The sequence below is a fragment of the Diceros bicornis genome, chromosome 8, assembly GCF_020826845.1.
Source record: "Diceros bicornis minor isolate mBicDic1 chromosome 8, mDicBic1.mat.cur, whole genome shotgun sequence".
Classification (NCBI taxonomy): Eukaryota; Metazoa; Chordata; class Mammalia; order Perissodactyla; family Rhinocerotidae; genus Diceros; species Diceros bicornis.
In genome coordinates this window covers 83,663,869-83,682,231 of record NC_080747.1, presented here as the reverse complement: position 1 = coordinate 83,682,231, position 18,363 = coordinate 83,663,869, and the positions used below count along the sequence as shown (strand labels likewise).

The window sequence follows — 18,363 nt, the reverse complement described above, 5'->3', positions numbered from 1 at the left end:
ACTTTGATATAAAATTTATCAAGTTCATATCAGGTTCCAGAAACTCTTCTAAGTCTGCTACAATATTGACACATTTAATTCTGACAATAGCCCAATAAGGTAAGGTACCAATATCACCCCATTTATTTATAAGTACATTGAGGCTCAGAGAAGTTGAGTAACTTACCCAAAGTCACTCAGATAGTAAGTAGAACAGCAGGGACTGGAGCCTGACTGTCTGGCTCTAGAGCCCAGGCCATTGTGTGCTACCCCACACTGCCTCTTATGGCTTTGATACAACCATTTTGACTTGGGAACCTTTTAATAATAGCCTAAAATATGATTATTAAACTTGTCACTATAATAAAAATTCCAAATAATGTTTGAAGCCTTGATTCTACCCCATCACTTGGCTTTATGTCCATGAGAGAGAGGGCCAGTGGCCTGACACTGGCTATAGGAAGTGTCATGGGCACAGGCATTCACCTTTCACAGGGCTGCGTCGGATCAGTTGTAACACACACCCTGCTTCATACTTTCTTTCTTTGAAGCTCCTTCCTTCAACTTCTGAACTCAGTGGAGGGCATGTAAAGGCATGGTTTCTGGCCAAATCTTTGTTTGTAATTTCTGGTTTGAAACATACACATGACAGGTATAAAAATTCCTACAACTTGAGACCAACTGGTGCTTGTGATAAGTAATCCACACCAACTGTAATTTCAAAGGGTAAATCAGTAGAAGATGAATGATCTTATTACTTGTTAACTAATAAGCTTTATCCTTGCCTCTTTAAAAATTTGGTAATACAAGATGTGCTAATTCAGTCTTTTAAATGGATAATTGTTTATTATTATTATTACCTCATTTAAGCTTTAAATTGTTTTATTATTTGTGTCAGTTTTCACAGCTCTACATATATAATGCATGTCTGCTCTAAAGTGGGTCCTGGCGTCTGTGCCCAGCAACATTTGACCCGTGACACTCGATGCTCTTTCTTTCTTTCCCTTTGGTTAAATATTGTGTTATTACAAGGAAGTACATGATATGTCTGTCATGAACCAAATTCCTCACTGTAGTTCAAGATAAGAACTGGTTTGCAAAATACTCAACTCTAATAAAAAATTATTTATAAACAATTTCCTAATGTGATATTTCAAAAATGAAAGAATATGTTTCTGATATTTCTACAGTGTGCCTCTTGCTCATGGAGAGAAGCAGCTATGTGATGAAAGGAATGCACTAGCAATTATAGCTCCTTGTAGTTTACGTCTGTTTTGATAGGCTCTGAGATTTTCAAGCGCAGACATTCTAAAATAGAGGCCACCTGTACCTGTTTCAGCCGTGTAGTGCTGTGAGTCCCTATCAGCTCTTCCGTGATGGTAAAAATGGGAATTTATATGGCATTGTTATTCATCCATTGTTTCACAATTGTCTTATCAATGAACTCCTTTGACTCATCCTTCTATCAACTTTCATCGGATAAAGGAATGAATTTAAAACATTTCAGTAACTTGCTTGTGATTGCAGCATAGAATGTGTTAAGATAACATACTTTGGCCTCCTGATTTCCTGTTCACTGATGCATTCATTCTGTGAACCTTAGTATTCAAGAAACAGCCACAGCAGGTTCATCATTCAAGTATAAAACTATTTTAAAATATTAAATATATATACATATATAAAACATATAAAATATCAAAGATATAATATGGTGGTTGACAGCAAAAGCTTTGAAATAGGCAAATCTGAACTTAAATCCTGTATCATCCATTTTTAACAGTAACCTTGCCTAGCCAGATAACTTCTCTTAGCTACACTATTTCTTCATCTGTATAATGGAGGAAGTATTTATTTTTTTAGGGCTTTGAAAGTAGTAAATTAAGTAATAAGTACTGAGTTAGTGGTTTTTAAAAACATTGAGTACATAGCTCTTTCAAGAATTTTGGCTTAAAAGAGAAGGTGAGAAAGTTAAAGAATATATCAATTACCAGTGATTTTTTTTGTATTATGCTTTACAGCATTTTTTTTTTTATTTCACATTTTTTTTTGTTGTAACATCTAATATTAGAGTACATCTTATAAAAATGCTTTTTTAGGGGCCGGCCTGGTTAAGTGCACTCGATCCCCTGTGGCGGCCCGGGGTTCGCAGTTTCGGATCCCAGGCGCACACTGACTCACCACTTGTCAAGTGTGGTGGCCTCCCATATACAGTGGAGGAAGATGGGCACGGATGTTAGCCCAGGGCCAATCTTCCTCAGCAAAAGGAGGAGGATTGTCATCGGATGTTAGCTCAGGGCTAGTCTTCCTCACCAAAAAAAAAAAAAAAAAGCTTTTTTATAATTTAAATTTAATTGAAGTTTTTTTCTTTGTTAATGATGCATAAAATAATGATGTGTCTTATAATTGATGGCATTTTAGGCTCAATGAAACACAGTTTTTATGATACGTATCTACATTTCTTTTTCTTCAGGAGCAATAACGTAGTAATTGTACATTCAGACCTCTGTTGTGTATGGATTGTGCCGGGTTCCTGACCCTCTCTTTGCGTCATCTCTTATCTGCAGAAGGAAACATCTTTCCCACACATTGTTAGTTTTAAATTAGAAAATGTGTATAAATTAAATTCCTTAGCACAGTGTCTGGTGGAGAATGGTTAAATGCACAACAATAATAGGCATTACTGTTATTATTATCTTTATTTTTCTGGTTAATCTGTGAATTAGGAGACCTGGATGCTAGAACCAGAGCTACCACTAATTAACTTTGGAATCTCTGTCTCACTTCCCTGTTTTGCAAAAGAATATTTTAGCTAAGATGACCTCAGAATTCCTTCTCGCTCTAAGATTTTATAATTTTATTATCAAGTTCAGAGTCTTAACATAGTATAACCATAAAATGAATTTTTCCTTGTTTCTTTCAGTTTGTGGCGACATCCATGGACAATTCTTTGACTTGATGAAGCTCTTTGAAGTGGGGGGCTCTCCTGCCAACACTCGCTACCTCTTCTTAGGGGACTATGTTGACAGAGGGTACTTCAGTATTGAAGTAAGTCCACATTGTTTCTTCTTACCTGCTCAGTAATGGATCAACAATATCTTAGTAAAATAAAAGTGGTAAATGTTATTGCCTTAAGGAAATACCTAGTCTCTAACAATAAACTTTAATACACTTAATTCTTGGGGTATTACATAGCCTTTTTTTAGTTGATTCCCATATGCTTTTTAATGCATAGAGATGCCAAGGACATGGCTAATATGATGATTTTGCCTTTTGTACCTTTTATATATCTGCAACTTTGCAAAAATTACATCGTATTTTACATTAGACAATTCTGTTTCCTGTTGAGAGAACTAATCAAAAGTGATTAAATAAGCAGGAGTGTGTTTGCATGGCTGTGCCTTATAATTATGAGAGTGTAAGTTATCTTTGTAAACTGAGTCAAGTGCGTGTGTGTCTGTGTCTGCATTTTGTATGTGTGAGTATGTGTGAGCACACTTACAGATGCTGTATTTTGTCTTTGTTTGATACCTGTCAACTAACTAGGGTAATTTGTCAAGCTCATTAATTAAACAGCGTTTGAGTAGAGGTTCTTCCTCAGCGTCCCATCTTTGGCTGCTTCAGGTTAGTAGAAATTAACATTCAAAATGAAGGCAAGGACCTTGTTTTATTCATGTTTTTGTTCTTGCTGGTGCTTAACATGGTGTCTCATGCATAGAAAGGGCTCATTAAATATTTATTAAAAGAAATGGTTTGAAATAAGAATAAGTTTTAAAGAATCAGAGCTTGTGCTGTAAGAGCTGACATTATATGTGCTCTTGGGAAAAAAGCATTTAAAAAGGAAAACAATTAATTAAGAGAGAAATCAAATTTACAGAAGTCTCACACCAGCATCACATATTCATAATAGTCATATAAAAGAGATTCTAGGTTTTTAAATTTTCATCATATTATTTTATTTACTATAGGAATATTTAATGTTGAGAACGTGTCCCTTTTACACGGCTTTTGTTTTTAAAACTATCATACCCACTCTAGTTTTTGGTTGTTCAGTCATTGACTATAAATACATAATATTTCCACCAATATATTAATCCTTTCTGCATTTAAGGATCACACCTTCTTAATTATTCATGATGATGAGGGAGGGAGGGGTAATGTTGGTATATAAATCCAAAAGGAGAAGGTAAATTTTTAGTATTTCTTCCATTTGGTAAAAAGTTTACCGAGCACATAAGATGTATATGCGCTATGATTGGGACTATGGAGACTTTGAAGAAATATACATCCTTGCTTTCTAGAAACCTAAATCTGTGTAGAAAAATATAACTATGAAAAACTATATAGAATCAGAAGCCTGAATAGATGGTCATTTAGGTTCAGTTATTTGAATTGAATATTAAAATCTCGTGATAAAGGAAGCACAGAAAATAGTTGCAACTGGAATGTGGGAAAGTGGGAGAATTTTGTGAGCATACGTGGCTGGAGGAGACAGAATTGCAGAACGGTAAGATTTAGCTGGGAGAAAAGTTGAAGCGAGAAAAGTGCAGAGGAAGAAATTAGTAAACCTCACTCCTGGGGTGACTGGACCAGCTTCGCAGGGAAGGGTGATCAAGGACAAAATTTCTAAGACGTTTGTATCACACTAGGGCTAGTATCTGCCGAGAGAAAGAGAGAAAACAAACCCCTACATAATGCTGGTTGAACAAGATAGAAGTTTGTTTCTCTCTGCAGTAAAAGCCCGCAGCTGGGCAGACCAGGGCTGGTGTGACCCAGCATGGCACCAGGGCCCAGGCTCTTTCTGCCCTATTGCTCTGATGTGTATGGCCTCGTTTCAGAGTCGACCTCATGACCCAAGATGGCTGCACGAGCTTCAGCCATCATGCCCCCATGCTACATTCAGCTAGAAGGAGAAGGAGAAAGGGAAGGGCTTGTCCTCTGATTGAAGGATGTTTCCCAGAAGTGGCACAGTGACTTCAACTTGCATCCCATGGGCCAGAATTTGTTGATCTGGCCATACGAGATTTCAGTGTGTAGCCAGATTTGAGAAAGACTGCAGGAGGCAGAAAACAGCAGTGGGAAGTAGAATGTTTCTGCTACTTCCCTTAAATTGCAGTTGTGTGGAGTCTAAGTAAATATTTTTAAAAATTTGAGTAACTACTCACTTCATCGTATTCGTATAACACACGTAGCGTGCCTGTGAAAGTTTCTGAGGATGAGTGACATGGGTGTTCTACTTTCCTTGAAGCTCACGTTCTAAGCAAAGAAAGCCGAAGACTATCCTGTTGGGGTGATTATTTTTATCAGCCAAGTGATGAGTGCTACCTTGGAAATTTTTTCTTTAATAACATATTTGTGATTTTTAACAACTTTTAATTTGTCATCTTTTTAATCTAATCAAAGACAAAAATGCTCTCTTATTAATTTAGTGATAAAGATAAAGCACTAAATTATGAGTTGCTTGCGTAACAATCGACACAGCTTGACTACTTCTTATCTCACCAACTCCATCTTTGGATAATATTTCTTAATCTTATTGGTCTTTATTTCCTTTGATTTTTTTACTCAAAAGAGTTCAGGCTTCTGAATCTTTGGCCTCAAACCATTTGAAACTTTCTGAACTCTCCCTAATTAGAACTTTTTAGAGCTCTGTTTTTTCAAAGTGAAGAAGTTGAGAAGCATTGTCATCACTCACTTGTTCCTCAGCAGATTTTATTTTAGTCCACAATTAATCTAGATATTTGAACTATGAAAGTTGAGATATGTTGTGTAATATGCACCTTTAAGCAAAGGATCAAAAAAATGAAACCAAGTGTTGTAACGTATCAAATGTAGGTATCATAGGACATTAAAAGTTCTGAGATTCACCGATCAGAGTCCCCATCTTTAAAACCCGCTCTTTAATTAAACTCCGAGAGTCTGAGGCTACAGCCCTAGGGACTCGCCACATGCATATAGAAATGACACAGATGCGATGCCCTCATATGTAAAAGTGATCCATTCTGATTCAGCTGTGACCTGTCAGGCCTTTGGGATGGCTCAGTGATACCGTCATCTTTAAAATAGAACAAACATTTGTATAAAATATACTTACTGAGAATACTTTGGGGCTTTTTATTATGGATTAAAGAAACTGACGTTGCATTCGTAAATGCTATTGTTTGCCTGGTATGAATGATCTCATTTATTCCTCACAGCTCTGCAAGGAACATGTAAATGTCTTCCTTTTATGCGTGTGGAAACCTTGGCTCAGAGAGAGTCACACACATAGGAAATAACAGTGCTGAGATTCAAAGTCTGTCCTCTTTCCACTACACCCCATGCCTTAGCCATATTTTCACTAAACGAACCACAAAAAATGCACACATCAGTAATGCAGAAAGTGATACACACTCTTACATTCCCTCATGCATGTGCAAACACTCACACGCAACCCTTTCCCACACCTGTATATTCTGAAGGTCACAGCATTAAATATAAAATATTCTCTTTGAATACGTTACTGTTGGTTTAAGAAAAATCCTAAAATAAGAGCTCAGTTTTCCAGCATGTACTCTGCTAACAGGCTTCAAGTGTCTTGCTTCATCTCAATAATTCAGGGCTCTGCTGCAGGTATCTGCTTTGGCTATCCTCTGGGCAAGGAGGGGCACTTAATTTTACCAAATTAGCTTTAAAGAGTAGGTTCAGATTTCGTACGTTCTCTGCTGGGTGGTATTGACAGGCACTAGGTCTCTGGGAAGCAGATAGAGCGCATTTTATGCTCTCCCTCCCCGCCTCTCCCCCACATCTTCCCTTTTTGGCAAGGTTAGAAATCATTCCCCACAAAGTTGGCCCAAATAAAACAAGCAGGCTTTTGAGGAGTGATGAAAGAGGTAATTTTGTTTTGGGTAATAATTTGTCTCGTACCAAATACCATCCTCTTTCTGATTATTGCGTTATGCTGCCTCATCTCTTTGATGAAGCATATGTGTATATATAGGGCCATGTCTGAGTGTGTTTCTTTCAGAACGCAGGGGAGAGCTCATAATTGCAGAGGCATGCAGAGCCGTCTCCTGTTCCCTTCCTCACACTCCCTTTCCAGCCACACCGCACTGCATTTGCCCCAAGCCTAGCGGCAGGCTGGCCCCTCCTGCGATGCTCCCATCCAGATCTCAGCCCAGGCCTCAGACACGTTTAAGCCGGAGGAGTTGTTGTGTTTATTAGCTGTGAACTCATGGACTACAATGAACCACAGCAAGTCAGGCAATGTTCCCTGCTTCTGCCTGATGATAAAAAGCGAACGGTACGGCAAGCAGTGTTCAGTGACAGAGAGATGGTGAGACACGGGGCAGACACGTCTGCCTGTCTCCCGGCAGCCCGTCGTCTCTGTGACGCGTTGCTGTTCCACTGCTGCTGCTCTGCATGCTCATCAGACCAGGCAAGTCATGAGCTGCCCTTGTCGTTTGCCGAGGTTGGATCTTTTCCCAAGCGAAGCACATCCTTCACTCCAATTGTCCTATGCTTGAGACAACACTTTTGATTGGAATGTTTCACAGCACAGGTAGTTATTTTAGAGAAATGATCGATATATATCTGAAGCTATGTATTTTCTTTTTTACTTCCTTGCTTCCTCTTTTACCTCCTTCTTTACCCCCCAAGCAAATTTTCAAGAATACTCATCATTAAAAGGCATAAATTACGAAGTAAATCATTGCACTACTATTTGAACTAATGAACTAATTAAACTAATGAAGAAAATGATACCCTTAGTGCTGCTTCATTGGGGAAGATAGATAAATAGGAGAAAACTATGTCTGTGATGAAAATTAATAAAAAGGGAGAGGATGCTAATCTTTCATAGTGAGTAATCCAAACTAATTTTAAATTGTAAATATTTGTTTAATTATTGAGAGTAAGACTGGAAAGACAGTCGAGGTCCAGTTGAAAATGATTAGTGCAACTGATTTACCTCTCACCATGCAAAAAGGCCAGTCTTAACTTGCCTCTCTGTTTCCACCTTAACCAGTTAATTCAGTGAAAATCTTATTCAAATTAACCATCTGATACCACGTAGAGGAAAAATAACCATTTAACTAACTTGTGTTTCATTGCTTATTGATTGTGATCATTTTTTTGTGTGTGTGAGGAAGATCAGCCCTGAGCTAACATCCGATGCCAATCCTCTTTTTGCTGAGGAAGATCGGCCCTGGGCTAACATCTTTGCTCATCTTCCTCTACTTTATATGGGACGCCTCCACAGCATGGCCTGACAAGCGGCGCGTCGGTCTGTGCCCGGGACCCGAACCCTTGAACCCCAGGCCACCTAAGTGGAGCTTGCGAACTCAACCACTACACCACCTGGCCGGCCCCGATTGTGATAATTTTTTTACAAGAAACTTTCTTTTTTAAAAATAATGTCAGGTTATGATTTTGTTTAAGATTTTCAGCTCTCCAGAGTGTTAGAACTTTAGATGGCAAAATAGATGCCAGCAAGACAGTGTTGTGCTTGGCAGCTCTCCCACCAGATGTTGAGGGTGGAGGCCGCAGGGCTCCAGTCTCCAGTGCACCCTTGCCCTTTCATTTACTGTGCCACGTCTTCCATAGTGGCTGCATTTGTGGTTCATTCAGTGTTTGGGAAGATATTTTATTTTTGCCACCGGGGAGAAGGAAATAAAATGTGAAAACAGGACTCTTATTTTTAGAGTATTTTGAGCCAAGAATTTGAAAATTGAGTTTTCTTTCTTTCTTTCTCTCTTTCTCTTTCTCTCTCTCTTCCTCTCTCTTTCTTTCTTTCTTTCATCTCTCTCTTCTTTCCTTCCTGCCTTCCTTTCCTTTTTTTCCCTCCTTCCCTCCCTGTCTCCCTTCTTCCTTCCCTCCCTCCTTCCTTCTTTCTTTCCTCTCCTCCGTCTCCTTTCTGTATTGCTGTCTTCCTTCTCATTTACAAGAGAGGAGCTAATATTTCCTAAACTCCTATTATATACTAGGTGATTTACATCCACTAGATAGTAAGGGACATTAACTGTGTATTGAATCATGTAAAAGGTACATACAGACGATAAGAATATCGCAGACTATTTCTGTATTGCTCTTTGAAGTTTCAGTTATGAAAGAGCTGTAGTAATTAAGACTAGAGGTGATGAAGCCATGTGCTAGTGTCAAAACTGGATCAATAGATGGCAAAAAAGGAATATGGGTCCTAGAATGTGATTTCTCTAGTAGTAGTTGTGTGGGGTTAAAAAATTGATTTTAGATTTTAGTTGGAGAGATAATAGCTTTGCCTTAAAATACGTTGTTAGAGGCAAAAGTAATCTAAAGAGTTCAGAATTGTGGTTACATTTCCAAAAGGATATTGATTGGGAGGGGGCACAGGGGAGCCTTCTGTGTGCTGAAATGTAACTGGATTTGGGTAGTCATTTCATGGGAGCATCCATTTATGGAAAGTTCATGACTTTCCATAAATTTGCAATATGTGTTCTTCGTTGTGCGTAAGTTACACTTTAGTAAAAAGAAAAAACAGAGAAAACCTTTTTGAAAAGTAGCTACAGTAAAGCCAAAACATATATTCTTTCCCTCAATATATAAATAGAATACATTAAATATAGCAATTTCAACAAGTAAATATAATTTTTAAAAGACTCTACAACACATTCCCATTCCAAAATAGACATCTAAAGTTAACAACGAATTTGTGTGTGTGTGTGTGTGTGTGCGTGTGTGTGTATTTCATGTTAAGGTACAACCTTATAATTTTAATTGAGAATAGTCCTTTCATTGACATTAATGATGGTTTATAAATATCTTCTATGAAATGTGAGACAAATGTGAGTAATACAAACTCTTTTTATGAAAACGTGTAAGTGTGCCTATGAAACCTGATACATAGCACTCAGACTCTCGCTGAGCCACCATCCCACCTGCTGAGGTAATAGGGAGCTTGTATATGTACCAACAGATGGTGGGGCTTCAAGGATCACTTGTATAGGCCATTTGGTCAACTTCTCAGAAAAATTAATATCATTTGTCACATGAACTTGAGCTAATACAATCAGAAAATTATAATTAGAAAATTAATTAAAGTAACATATATATAATTTGATGTCAACCCATTATTTTTGTTTACTTCAATCATAATTACATAGTTGGAGACAATATCTTCCTTGAAAAACACAATAATACATACTTGTTCTGATAATTAGTATTTTCTTCAAAACTTGGACTGTGTATTCAAACATAACTGTTTCCACTCATTTAATAAACTATCACATAAGCTGGTGGAGATGATTATACTTTACACGTAGCACAACAAATGAATTGCCAGTAGCTTTTCCCTATGGACATGATCTAGCATATTTACTATATGTTGGAAAGTTCTTTATTAAAATGTAAATATTGTGTTTTTTAGTTTCAGATTTTAGTAACCAAAGTAAGACTTGTCTCAGTATTTTTGTAGTTCTGTAGCTTCTTAGCTTCACTTTCAAAGCATAAACTTAATGAGATAAGCATACTTGTTTTCAGAGTGGTTTTCTGTTCCCTGTGGGTTCTTAACAAATGCCAGTCGAGGATAGTGAAATTGATGTTAATTTTTGAATAGCCCTGTTATCTTAGTGCACACTCCGGGAAGACTGTCTCAATGTAGGTTCATTCCAGGCCTGGTGAATTCACAGTGGGCCCTCATTTTTACACAAACTGCAATACCCAATTTGAGAGTTTTAAGGTATATGAAATGTTTCCCCTAATGTTAACAGCATGTTTAGTGAGATTCCCTGGCCTTAAGTTGAGTTATATTAATATGTAAAACAAAAATGGTAAAGGCTTTATGTCCCAAAGGCACTGAAAGAAAAGACAAGGTAACTGGGGAGAAGGAGGCTAGTGAAGGAGAGAACGTTACAGGAAATAGAGACGCAATCCAAGTCAACCTGAGCCTGTCAGTATTTGCTCCCAAATTTTGTCTTGCCTTTCTTTTCCAATTCTTCCATTTCTGTTACCTGATTTTTAAAAAGTAATTAGCTTTTTCAAGAGAAGTGTCTTTATTTTATTTATTAATTGCTAATCACATTTCTTTTGTTTTGTTTTTGTGAGGAAGATCAGCCCTGTGCTAACATCTGCCAATCCTCCTCTTTTTTTTTTTTTTTTTTTTTTGCTGAGGAAGACTGGCCCTGTGCTAACATCCGTGCCCATCTTCCTCCACTTTATATGGGATGCCACCACAACATGGCTTGCCAAGCGGTGTGTCGGTGCACGCCCGGGATCCGAACCAGCGAACCCGGGGCCGCAGCAGTGGAGCACGCGCACTTAACCGCTTGCGCCACTGGGCCGGCCCCCCACATTTCTTCTCATACTTTCATACCAGTGTATTTTCATTTTGGTATATTTTCATTCAGGCTTCTTCCAGCAGACCATGGGCAGTCCCCTGTGTTCTTGGGGTGTGGACCCTCAGTGCAGTGGGGCGTTTTAAGTGTAGACGAGCCCTGGCTGTGTACCAAAGTGGTGTTTTCTGTTTGACTTTCAATATCCTCCTTTTGAAAGGGCCTAGACTTTGGGGTATTTGGGGTCACAGTAGCACATTTGGTTCATGTCTTCCTGATATTCGAGCAATGGGATGCTTAACTATGATGGGAAAGTATTTATTTTTATATTGTTCTTTTTTTTTTTCATCAGTGTGTGCTGTATTTGTGGGCCTTGAAAATTCTTTACCCCAAAACACTGTTTTTACTTCGTGGAAATCATGAATGTAGACATCTAACAGAATATTTCACATTTAAACAAGAATGTAAGTATACTTCAGGCTTCTTCCTTTAACATCATATGTGCTAAATAGTCATTTTAATCCATACTAAGAGCACATTACAATATGATCCACTGCTTAAGAGTCGTAAACAAAAAATGACACTATTTTATGTCATTCTATAGTTCTTTCTAAGCATGGACAGTTAAGAGAATTCTGAATTTCTTTTTAAATTATAAATTCTCTATAAAGTGATCTAAAGGTTTGAATTAGTATTTGATGGAATTTATCCTAAGAAACAAGTGGTTAAACTACCTTTTAAAGATAGCTAGAATACTACCATTGGGGATAATGGGATAATCTACCCTTTAATCTCAAATCACTCAAGAAAAACAAATGAGGGCAAGTTCAACCTTGTGCCTCTCTTTATGGACCCAGTAGATTTACCAGCCTCTAGTGGATTTTACAAGATTAAAGATGACTTCTTCCTTTAGACGGAAATAGGAGGAGTGAGGAGCACTTCATATAAATGTCACTTTCCTCCCCTTCCCCCATTGTCCAGTGAAAGTTAAATTTCTCTCTCTCATTGAGTCCTGTATTCGAAGGAGCATAGAAACTTCTCTCAAAATATCAGCTATAAGTCAGTGAGGGAAAAGCAATGTGCAGTGATACAGAAACAACTTCAGAAAATTTGTTGCCGTCTGCTTTTCTGTATGATCATTCAGGAAAATCAGCCAGCTCTATGACCATCTTTCTCTTGGTGTCCTAGGTGTTTGTGTATATTTTTTTGAGATACGTCTGCAGATAAATAGCAAGGATGTGTACAAAAGTTCTCTCCTCTGCTATATCAAAAGTTACTGAAAACTATAAAATATGGATGAACAACAAAAATAAAAAAGAGTAGATATAAAGATTAATGTCTAACTCTTAAAAAAGTCTTATTTAATCATATTTTGGAACTTTGCAGTATGTAGTTATATGCTAATAATATAATTCTGGCAAGAAAACATTAAAGAAAAAAAACAACCTATTTCAGTGACATGATGGTAGCTATGAAGTCATGAGAGGAAATATTTGTTTTTTAATCACGTTTTGAAAGGTAAAATCAAGTATTCGGAACGCGTGTACGACGCCTGCATGGATGCCTTCGACTGCCTGCCGCTGGCTGCCCTGATGAACCAGCAGTTCCTGTGCGTCCACGGCGGTCTGTCTCCAGAGATTAACACTTTAGATGACATCAGAAAAGTAAGGCCTGTTATTTTCCAAGTCTCATCATTCTGTGTGCTTTGGTAATAAATAGAAGACATTCATTTCCCTTCCTTTATCACTAACTTTATCCTTTTGAATTAAAATTATTTAAAGTGATCATTAATCTCTTTTTTGTACTCATTTTTCATCTAGAAAGAAAGATATATTTATACTTGGAAGAGTTTTCATCTGTAAAACTTCACCGTTCATCTTACCATGTGCCGTGTGTCATTGGAAATATAAAATATCTGATCGCTAAAAAACAGATGCCTTTTCATTTCCCTTGGGCTTGTTTCAAACAATCCATTGTATATTCATAGTATATTATAGTTAGAAAATGTTGCTTTGCTTTTAGGAAAATATCACAATTTGACCTTTAAAATGTGTCCATATTATCATTTTTAAAAATTTACTATTTTTACAGCTTAAAACGTTAAAGTAACAATCTAACGAAGGCAATGATGATATTCTATTTGATTGTATTGAGTGGCTAGGTGAAAAACAGTTGATTTTTTTAAGAGATTTTTTCCACTTATTTTAATATTGGGTATTACTGTTGTTTTAGCCAACAAAAAGATAAGTTAGTTTGAATGTGAGAGTATCTTTTTCATGAGAAAATGTAATAATATGGGATATAGCTGTATGTAGTGGAAGACGCAGACTTTTTATTTCTTTGGTTAGGTTCAATGTTCTTTTAAAAGTTCATTGGTTTTTAAAGAAAAACTATATTTAGGGAAGTCAAATATTCAGATTCTGCCTTAATACTCATTAAGGTTCAAGTCTTCAAGGGTAAACGTAATATTGTATTTACTTTCCTATTGGAAAGGAAATGCATAATTTTTATTTTTAAAATCAAACAAAAGTACATTAAATAAGCCTTTGTTTTCTGCTCTGTGTGTCTGTGTCTTGTTTATAAGACACTATTACACATCTGCTTCTGGTGTTCTGTAGCACACACAGCATTGGTGTTTGCTCTGTATTTAAAATGCTATAGAGACATGACACTGAATTGTAGTCATGGAGTTCAAGTATAGAGTGGTTTGCTTTCTGCATGAATGTAACCAGTTTTTTTTTCCTATAATCTGATGGACTCTTGAAATAAATAACTAAACTTTTCATCATAATTTAAGTAGATTTTTAAAATATTATCTGCTATCCCCAAGTCTTACTTTCGGGCATGTTTCAGATATTATGTTCAGTTTTCATATATGTCATTAAGCTCTAGACTTAGCCATAAAATGATTTTTAGGTTTGCATTTTGCCATATGTCAATTAGAGTTTCTACCACACTTAACTTTATTTAATTAATTTTGTAGTTGTTATTCTTATATAGATGGTATTAACTTTAGGATGCACTTTGTAACTTTTCCAGAATAAGTTCTATCTTATAGTTGCCTTATCAAACCTTTAGCTGGTAATTCACATTAATCAGAAAGTCTTTCCTCCTCTGCTGCTTTAGCCTTAATAATAAGTTTTTGTTTCTCACAAAGAAATCTGTATTTTTGTGGACAAGCGTTATTTTTCTTGGATGAATTGTTCCAAAAGCATAAATTATTTAAATCTCTTAATCAAGTCTAAGTTTGCAGTGAATATTTTATAGGTAACATAGTGGTTGAAATATAGAGGGTCTTGTGTCATTGAAGTTTTTCATTGAGTGTTGAAAACGTGAAATATTGCTTCATTCTTTTTCAGTATTAGTAAAAAATAGTATGTGGCAAAACCATTATTTACATCACCTTTTATGTCTCAGGAAAAAGAGAGAATTAGATTGGCTGTCAGCCTTATATATTCAGCTGTCCCTATGTGGTTTTTTAAAATACTAAAGTATTCAGTAGGAAGAGTATCAATTCTTAATGGATTTTCATAGCTATTTTATGCCTTTGTTTGAGAGACTCTATATTATCTGCTAACTTCACCAAAGATCCTTTAACTGAAGTTAAATCAGGATAAACTAAGGAAAGTGACTGTTATAAAATTGTTGGTGAAATGTCATTTCCAGTTGTTATATTGCTCATACCTTCTTGATGCATCTTTTTAAATTGAAATATGACTGTGCTAAACATTTATGGCTGGAAATGGATTTCATATGAGGGCTTCAGGTAAAACTATAAAGCTTAGAATTGTGAGCTGAAGAATGACCAGCTAAATTTGGGTTTATTTTACTGTTTACCATTACTCTTGGTTTGTACCCAGTAAGATAAACTACAATAGGCTTGTATTTTAGTTAGAAACCTGGATAGCCCCTAATGAGTGAATATCCAAAATGTCATATAGCAAGTGGCAACTCTGAAAACGAAACCCATCTGTTCTCCAAGTCATATTGTTATATACAAACAGCATAAGTTGTTCCCCATCCAGATTTCTAATGGGGGCAGTAATAGAAATTTCCCCAAAGATAAAATAAGATAAAAGTTCCTCCTCAAGAAATGAAACACAGACAGAGTCTCACCAAAGGGTAATGACCAAAACACTTGGATAGATAAAATAAGAAGGAAAGAAAGAGAAAAAGCAGACTAGGAGAAAGGAAAAAAGGAGTGAAAAGTAGGTATTAAAGAGGCAAGAGGGAGGTATGAAAGCCGATCATAAATGAGTTCATCAGGAGGAAGAAGGAAGGATAATTGGAGAGAGAGGCAGAGTAGAAGAATGAGGAGGACAGAGGAAGGAGGGAGAGCAGACAGGAAGAGAGACAGGAATGGAGAGGAAGCAAGGAGTAAGGAGGGAGGGGAAGAGAGAGAGGAATGGGGAGGAAGGAAGGAGGAGGGAGAGGGGAACAGAGAGGAATGGGGGGAAGGAAGGAGGAGGGAGTGAAAGGAAGAGAGAAAGGAATGGGGAGGAAGGAAGGAGGAGGGAGAGGGGAACAGAGAGGAATGGGGGGAAGGAAGGAGGAGGGAGAGAGAGGAAGATTGAGGAGTGGGGAGGAAGGAAGGAGGAGGGAGAGGGGCAGAGAGGATTGAGGAGGAAGGAAGGAGGAGGGAGATGGGAAGACAGAGGAGTGGGGAGGAAGGAAGGAGGAGGGAGAGGGGCAGAGAGAGAGGAATGGAGGAAGAAAGGAGGAGGGAGGGGGCCAGAGAGAGAGGAATGGAGTGGGGGAAGGAAGGAGGAGGGAGAGAGGGCAGAGAGAGAGGAGTGAGGAGGAAGGAAGGAGGAGGGAGAGGGGGCAGAGTGAGGAATGGGGAGGAAGGAAAGAGGAGGGAGAGAGGAAGAGAGTGGGAGAGGGCAGTTCTCTCTGGTGGGAAGAGGACGTCAGGTATTGCAAAATGCTGGTTTCTTCTATTTTCTGAATTCCAAGTTTCCGAAGATTAGTATTTTGCTCTCTGTCTTCTGTTTTTCTTAGTTAGACCGATTCAAAGAACCACCAGCTTACGGACCTATGTGTGATATCCTGTGGTCAGACCCCCTGGAGGATTTTGGCAATGAGAAGACTCAGGAACATTTCACTCACAACACAGTCAGAGGGTGTTCATACTTCTACAGGTGAGGAAGGAGCTCGCTGTCTGGAGCACAGTTGGTTCATAAATGTTGTAATTTATCAGTCCATGTGTTTGATTTATCTATGATGTTTGTATAACTTCTCTAGGAGAGAAGTATAATTGAAAGCTTCATTTTGAAAGCCTGGTTCACATGGGTTCTTAGCACTTACAAAATGAAAACATAAATACATAAGAAATCTATCTATACAACCATGTAGACATAATATCTGTGAAGAATGGAGAAGGCATGTGGTGTTAGGGTGGCAAGGCAGCTGGAGAAGATAGCTGGATTTAGTGGAAAATTTGTTGGGTTTCAAGAGCTGTAGAAAAAAATCCAATGCCAGCCTTGATTTTTCATTCAATTATGTAATGACTTAAAAGTTTTTTTTTAATCAGTTTTCATAACTTAAATGGGAAAAACAATTATAAATTGGTTAAGTTATAGTCAAGTTATTCTTAAATTTTCTTAAGTTTATCAGACTTTCTGGATAAATTAAAATTAGCAACCCAGTATGTAGGTACCATGGTAAATTTATTTTTAGCACTTTGACAAGCCACACTGAAAAAATTGTTATGGTAATTTTTATGTTTGCCAGTGTATGGAGATTTGCCCATTCCATATCATTTTAGAGCACTTCAGAAAGAAATCAGCAACACAGTTGGGTTTTTGCACATCCTCACGATTTTCCTGACATCTCACCTTAATTGTAGTCTGTTGCGTTTGATTACTGTCGGTTTCACTAGTTTCTCTTATCATCAGACAACGCAATTTACGTGAAAGCGGCCAGAGTGACAGGAGGAAAGAGGTTATGGAGAAGTTGAGAATTTTAAATTCTAGAACACACATTCTTTTTTTTTTAACTTAAAAACCAAACCTGATGTTCACTGAACTGTGTGCTCAGTTCTAGCCCTGGCAGCTCAGAAGGCAGCCAGGCTGGGAGAACACTGTCAACGCGTCCAGCTGTGTGTCTTCTGTCTCTGAGCCAGCAGACAAGCATCCTCTGCGTAACGTCGATCACTTTATTCCTCGGTGGAACATTTTATTCCAGACGTTGTTTTCCTCATGAGGGAAAAGAAGATTTCCTTTGTTCGTATGTTGATGTGATTGAGAAAATGAAGTTTGTGAGCAGAAAGTCTTGTGTACACTGTAAAGCATCATTCAAAGAATAGTTTTTGTTATGAATATTAATAAAGAGGTTTCTTTCAGGCTTATTTAGCATAAAGTTTACAATTCATTTCTGTGTTTTCCAAATTTGGGCACCAAGTCTAATGAGTCTATTTTGGCTGAAATGAAAAAGCATGGTATAGTATTTCTGAAAAGCCTAAGGTTTCTTTTCAGTAATTTGTTAATTTGGGAGTAATCTTTTATTAAAGAAATTTAAACTTTTAGTGAAAAATTAAGTATTGTTGAAATATATCAAAGCCAAGTGCTCAATTTTTCAAATCTGGTGTTAAATCCCTAATTATACCGTGAGTGTTTGTTGCCTATCTGATAACACTGAGTTGTGCTTCAGTAATACAATAGCACACAGAATCCAAACCCCTTGATTCTGATATTGAACCATATTGCATTAATCTTTCTTTACTTCGTAGGATCACGTTCTTCTATTAGTTTTCCGAATCGGCTCTTCAAATAAATCATATTCTAAATAGGGTCCTGTACTGAGGTTATATACAGTTATGGTATTTTTGTTTTGTGAATATAGACACAGTTTACGTCAGAGATGATGTCCATCAACTAGATAATTAGAGGATTGATTGTGCATGTTTTCACACTTTTGTTCTCAACAAAATGATTATTTAACTCCTCTCATTAGAGGTTCCTAATAGATAATGATCTTTGGCTGTGACAAATGCTGACTATCTAAATCTGCAACCCACAGTCTGACTAATGGCAAAGCTATCTAGATTGTCTTGTATCTGAGGAAGAGAACAATGACCCTTTCATTCTGCTAGGGCTTTTTG

The 18,363-nt window shown here is 37.3% G+C and overlaps 1 protein-coding gene across 2 annotated transcripts in view; it reads left to right on the top strand.

Annotated features, from left to right (window-relative positions):
* PPP3CA (protein phosphatase 3 catalytic subunit alpha) overlaps positions 1-18,363 on the top strand; it is a 318,491-nt gene that overhangs the window by 235,367 nt on the left and 64,761 nt on the right. For both annotated transcript variants that reach the window (XM_058547578.1, XM_058547579.1), the window contains exons 3-6: positions 2,900-3,024; positions 11,614-11,725; positions 12,780-12,925; positions 16,263-16,402. In XM_058547578.1, coding sequence (XP_058403561.1) covers positions 2,900-3,024; positions 11,614-11,725; positions 12,780-12,925; positions 16,263-16,402 — 523 coding nt within the window. The remainder of the gene's footprint in view (positions 1-2,899; positions 3,025-11,613; positions 11,726-12,779; positions 12,926-16,262; positions 16,403-18,363) is intronic.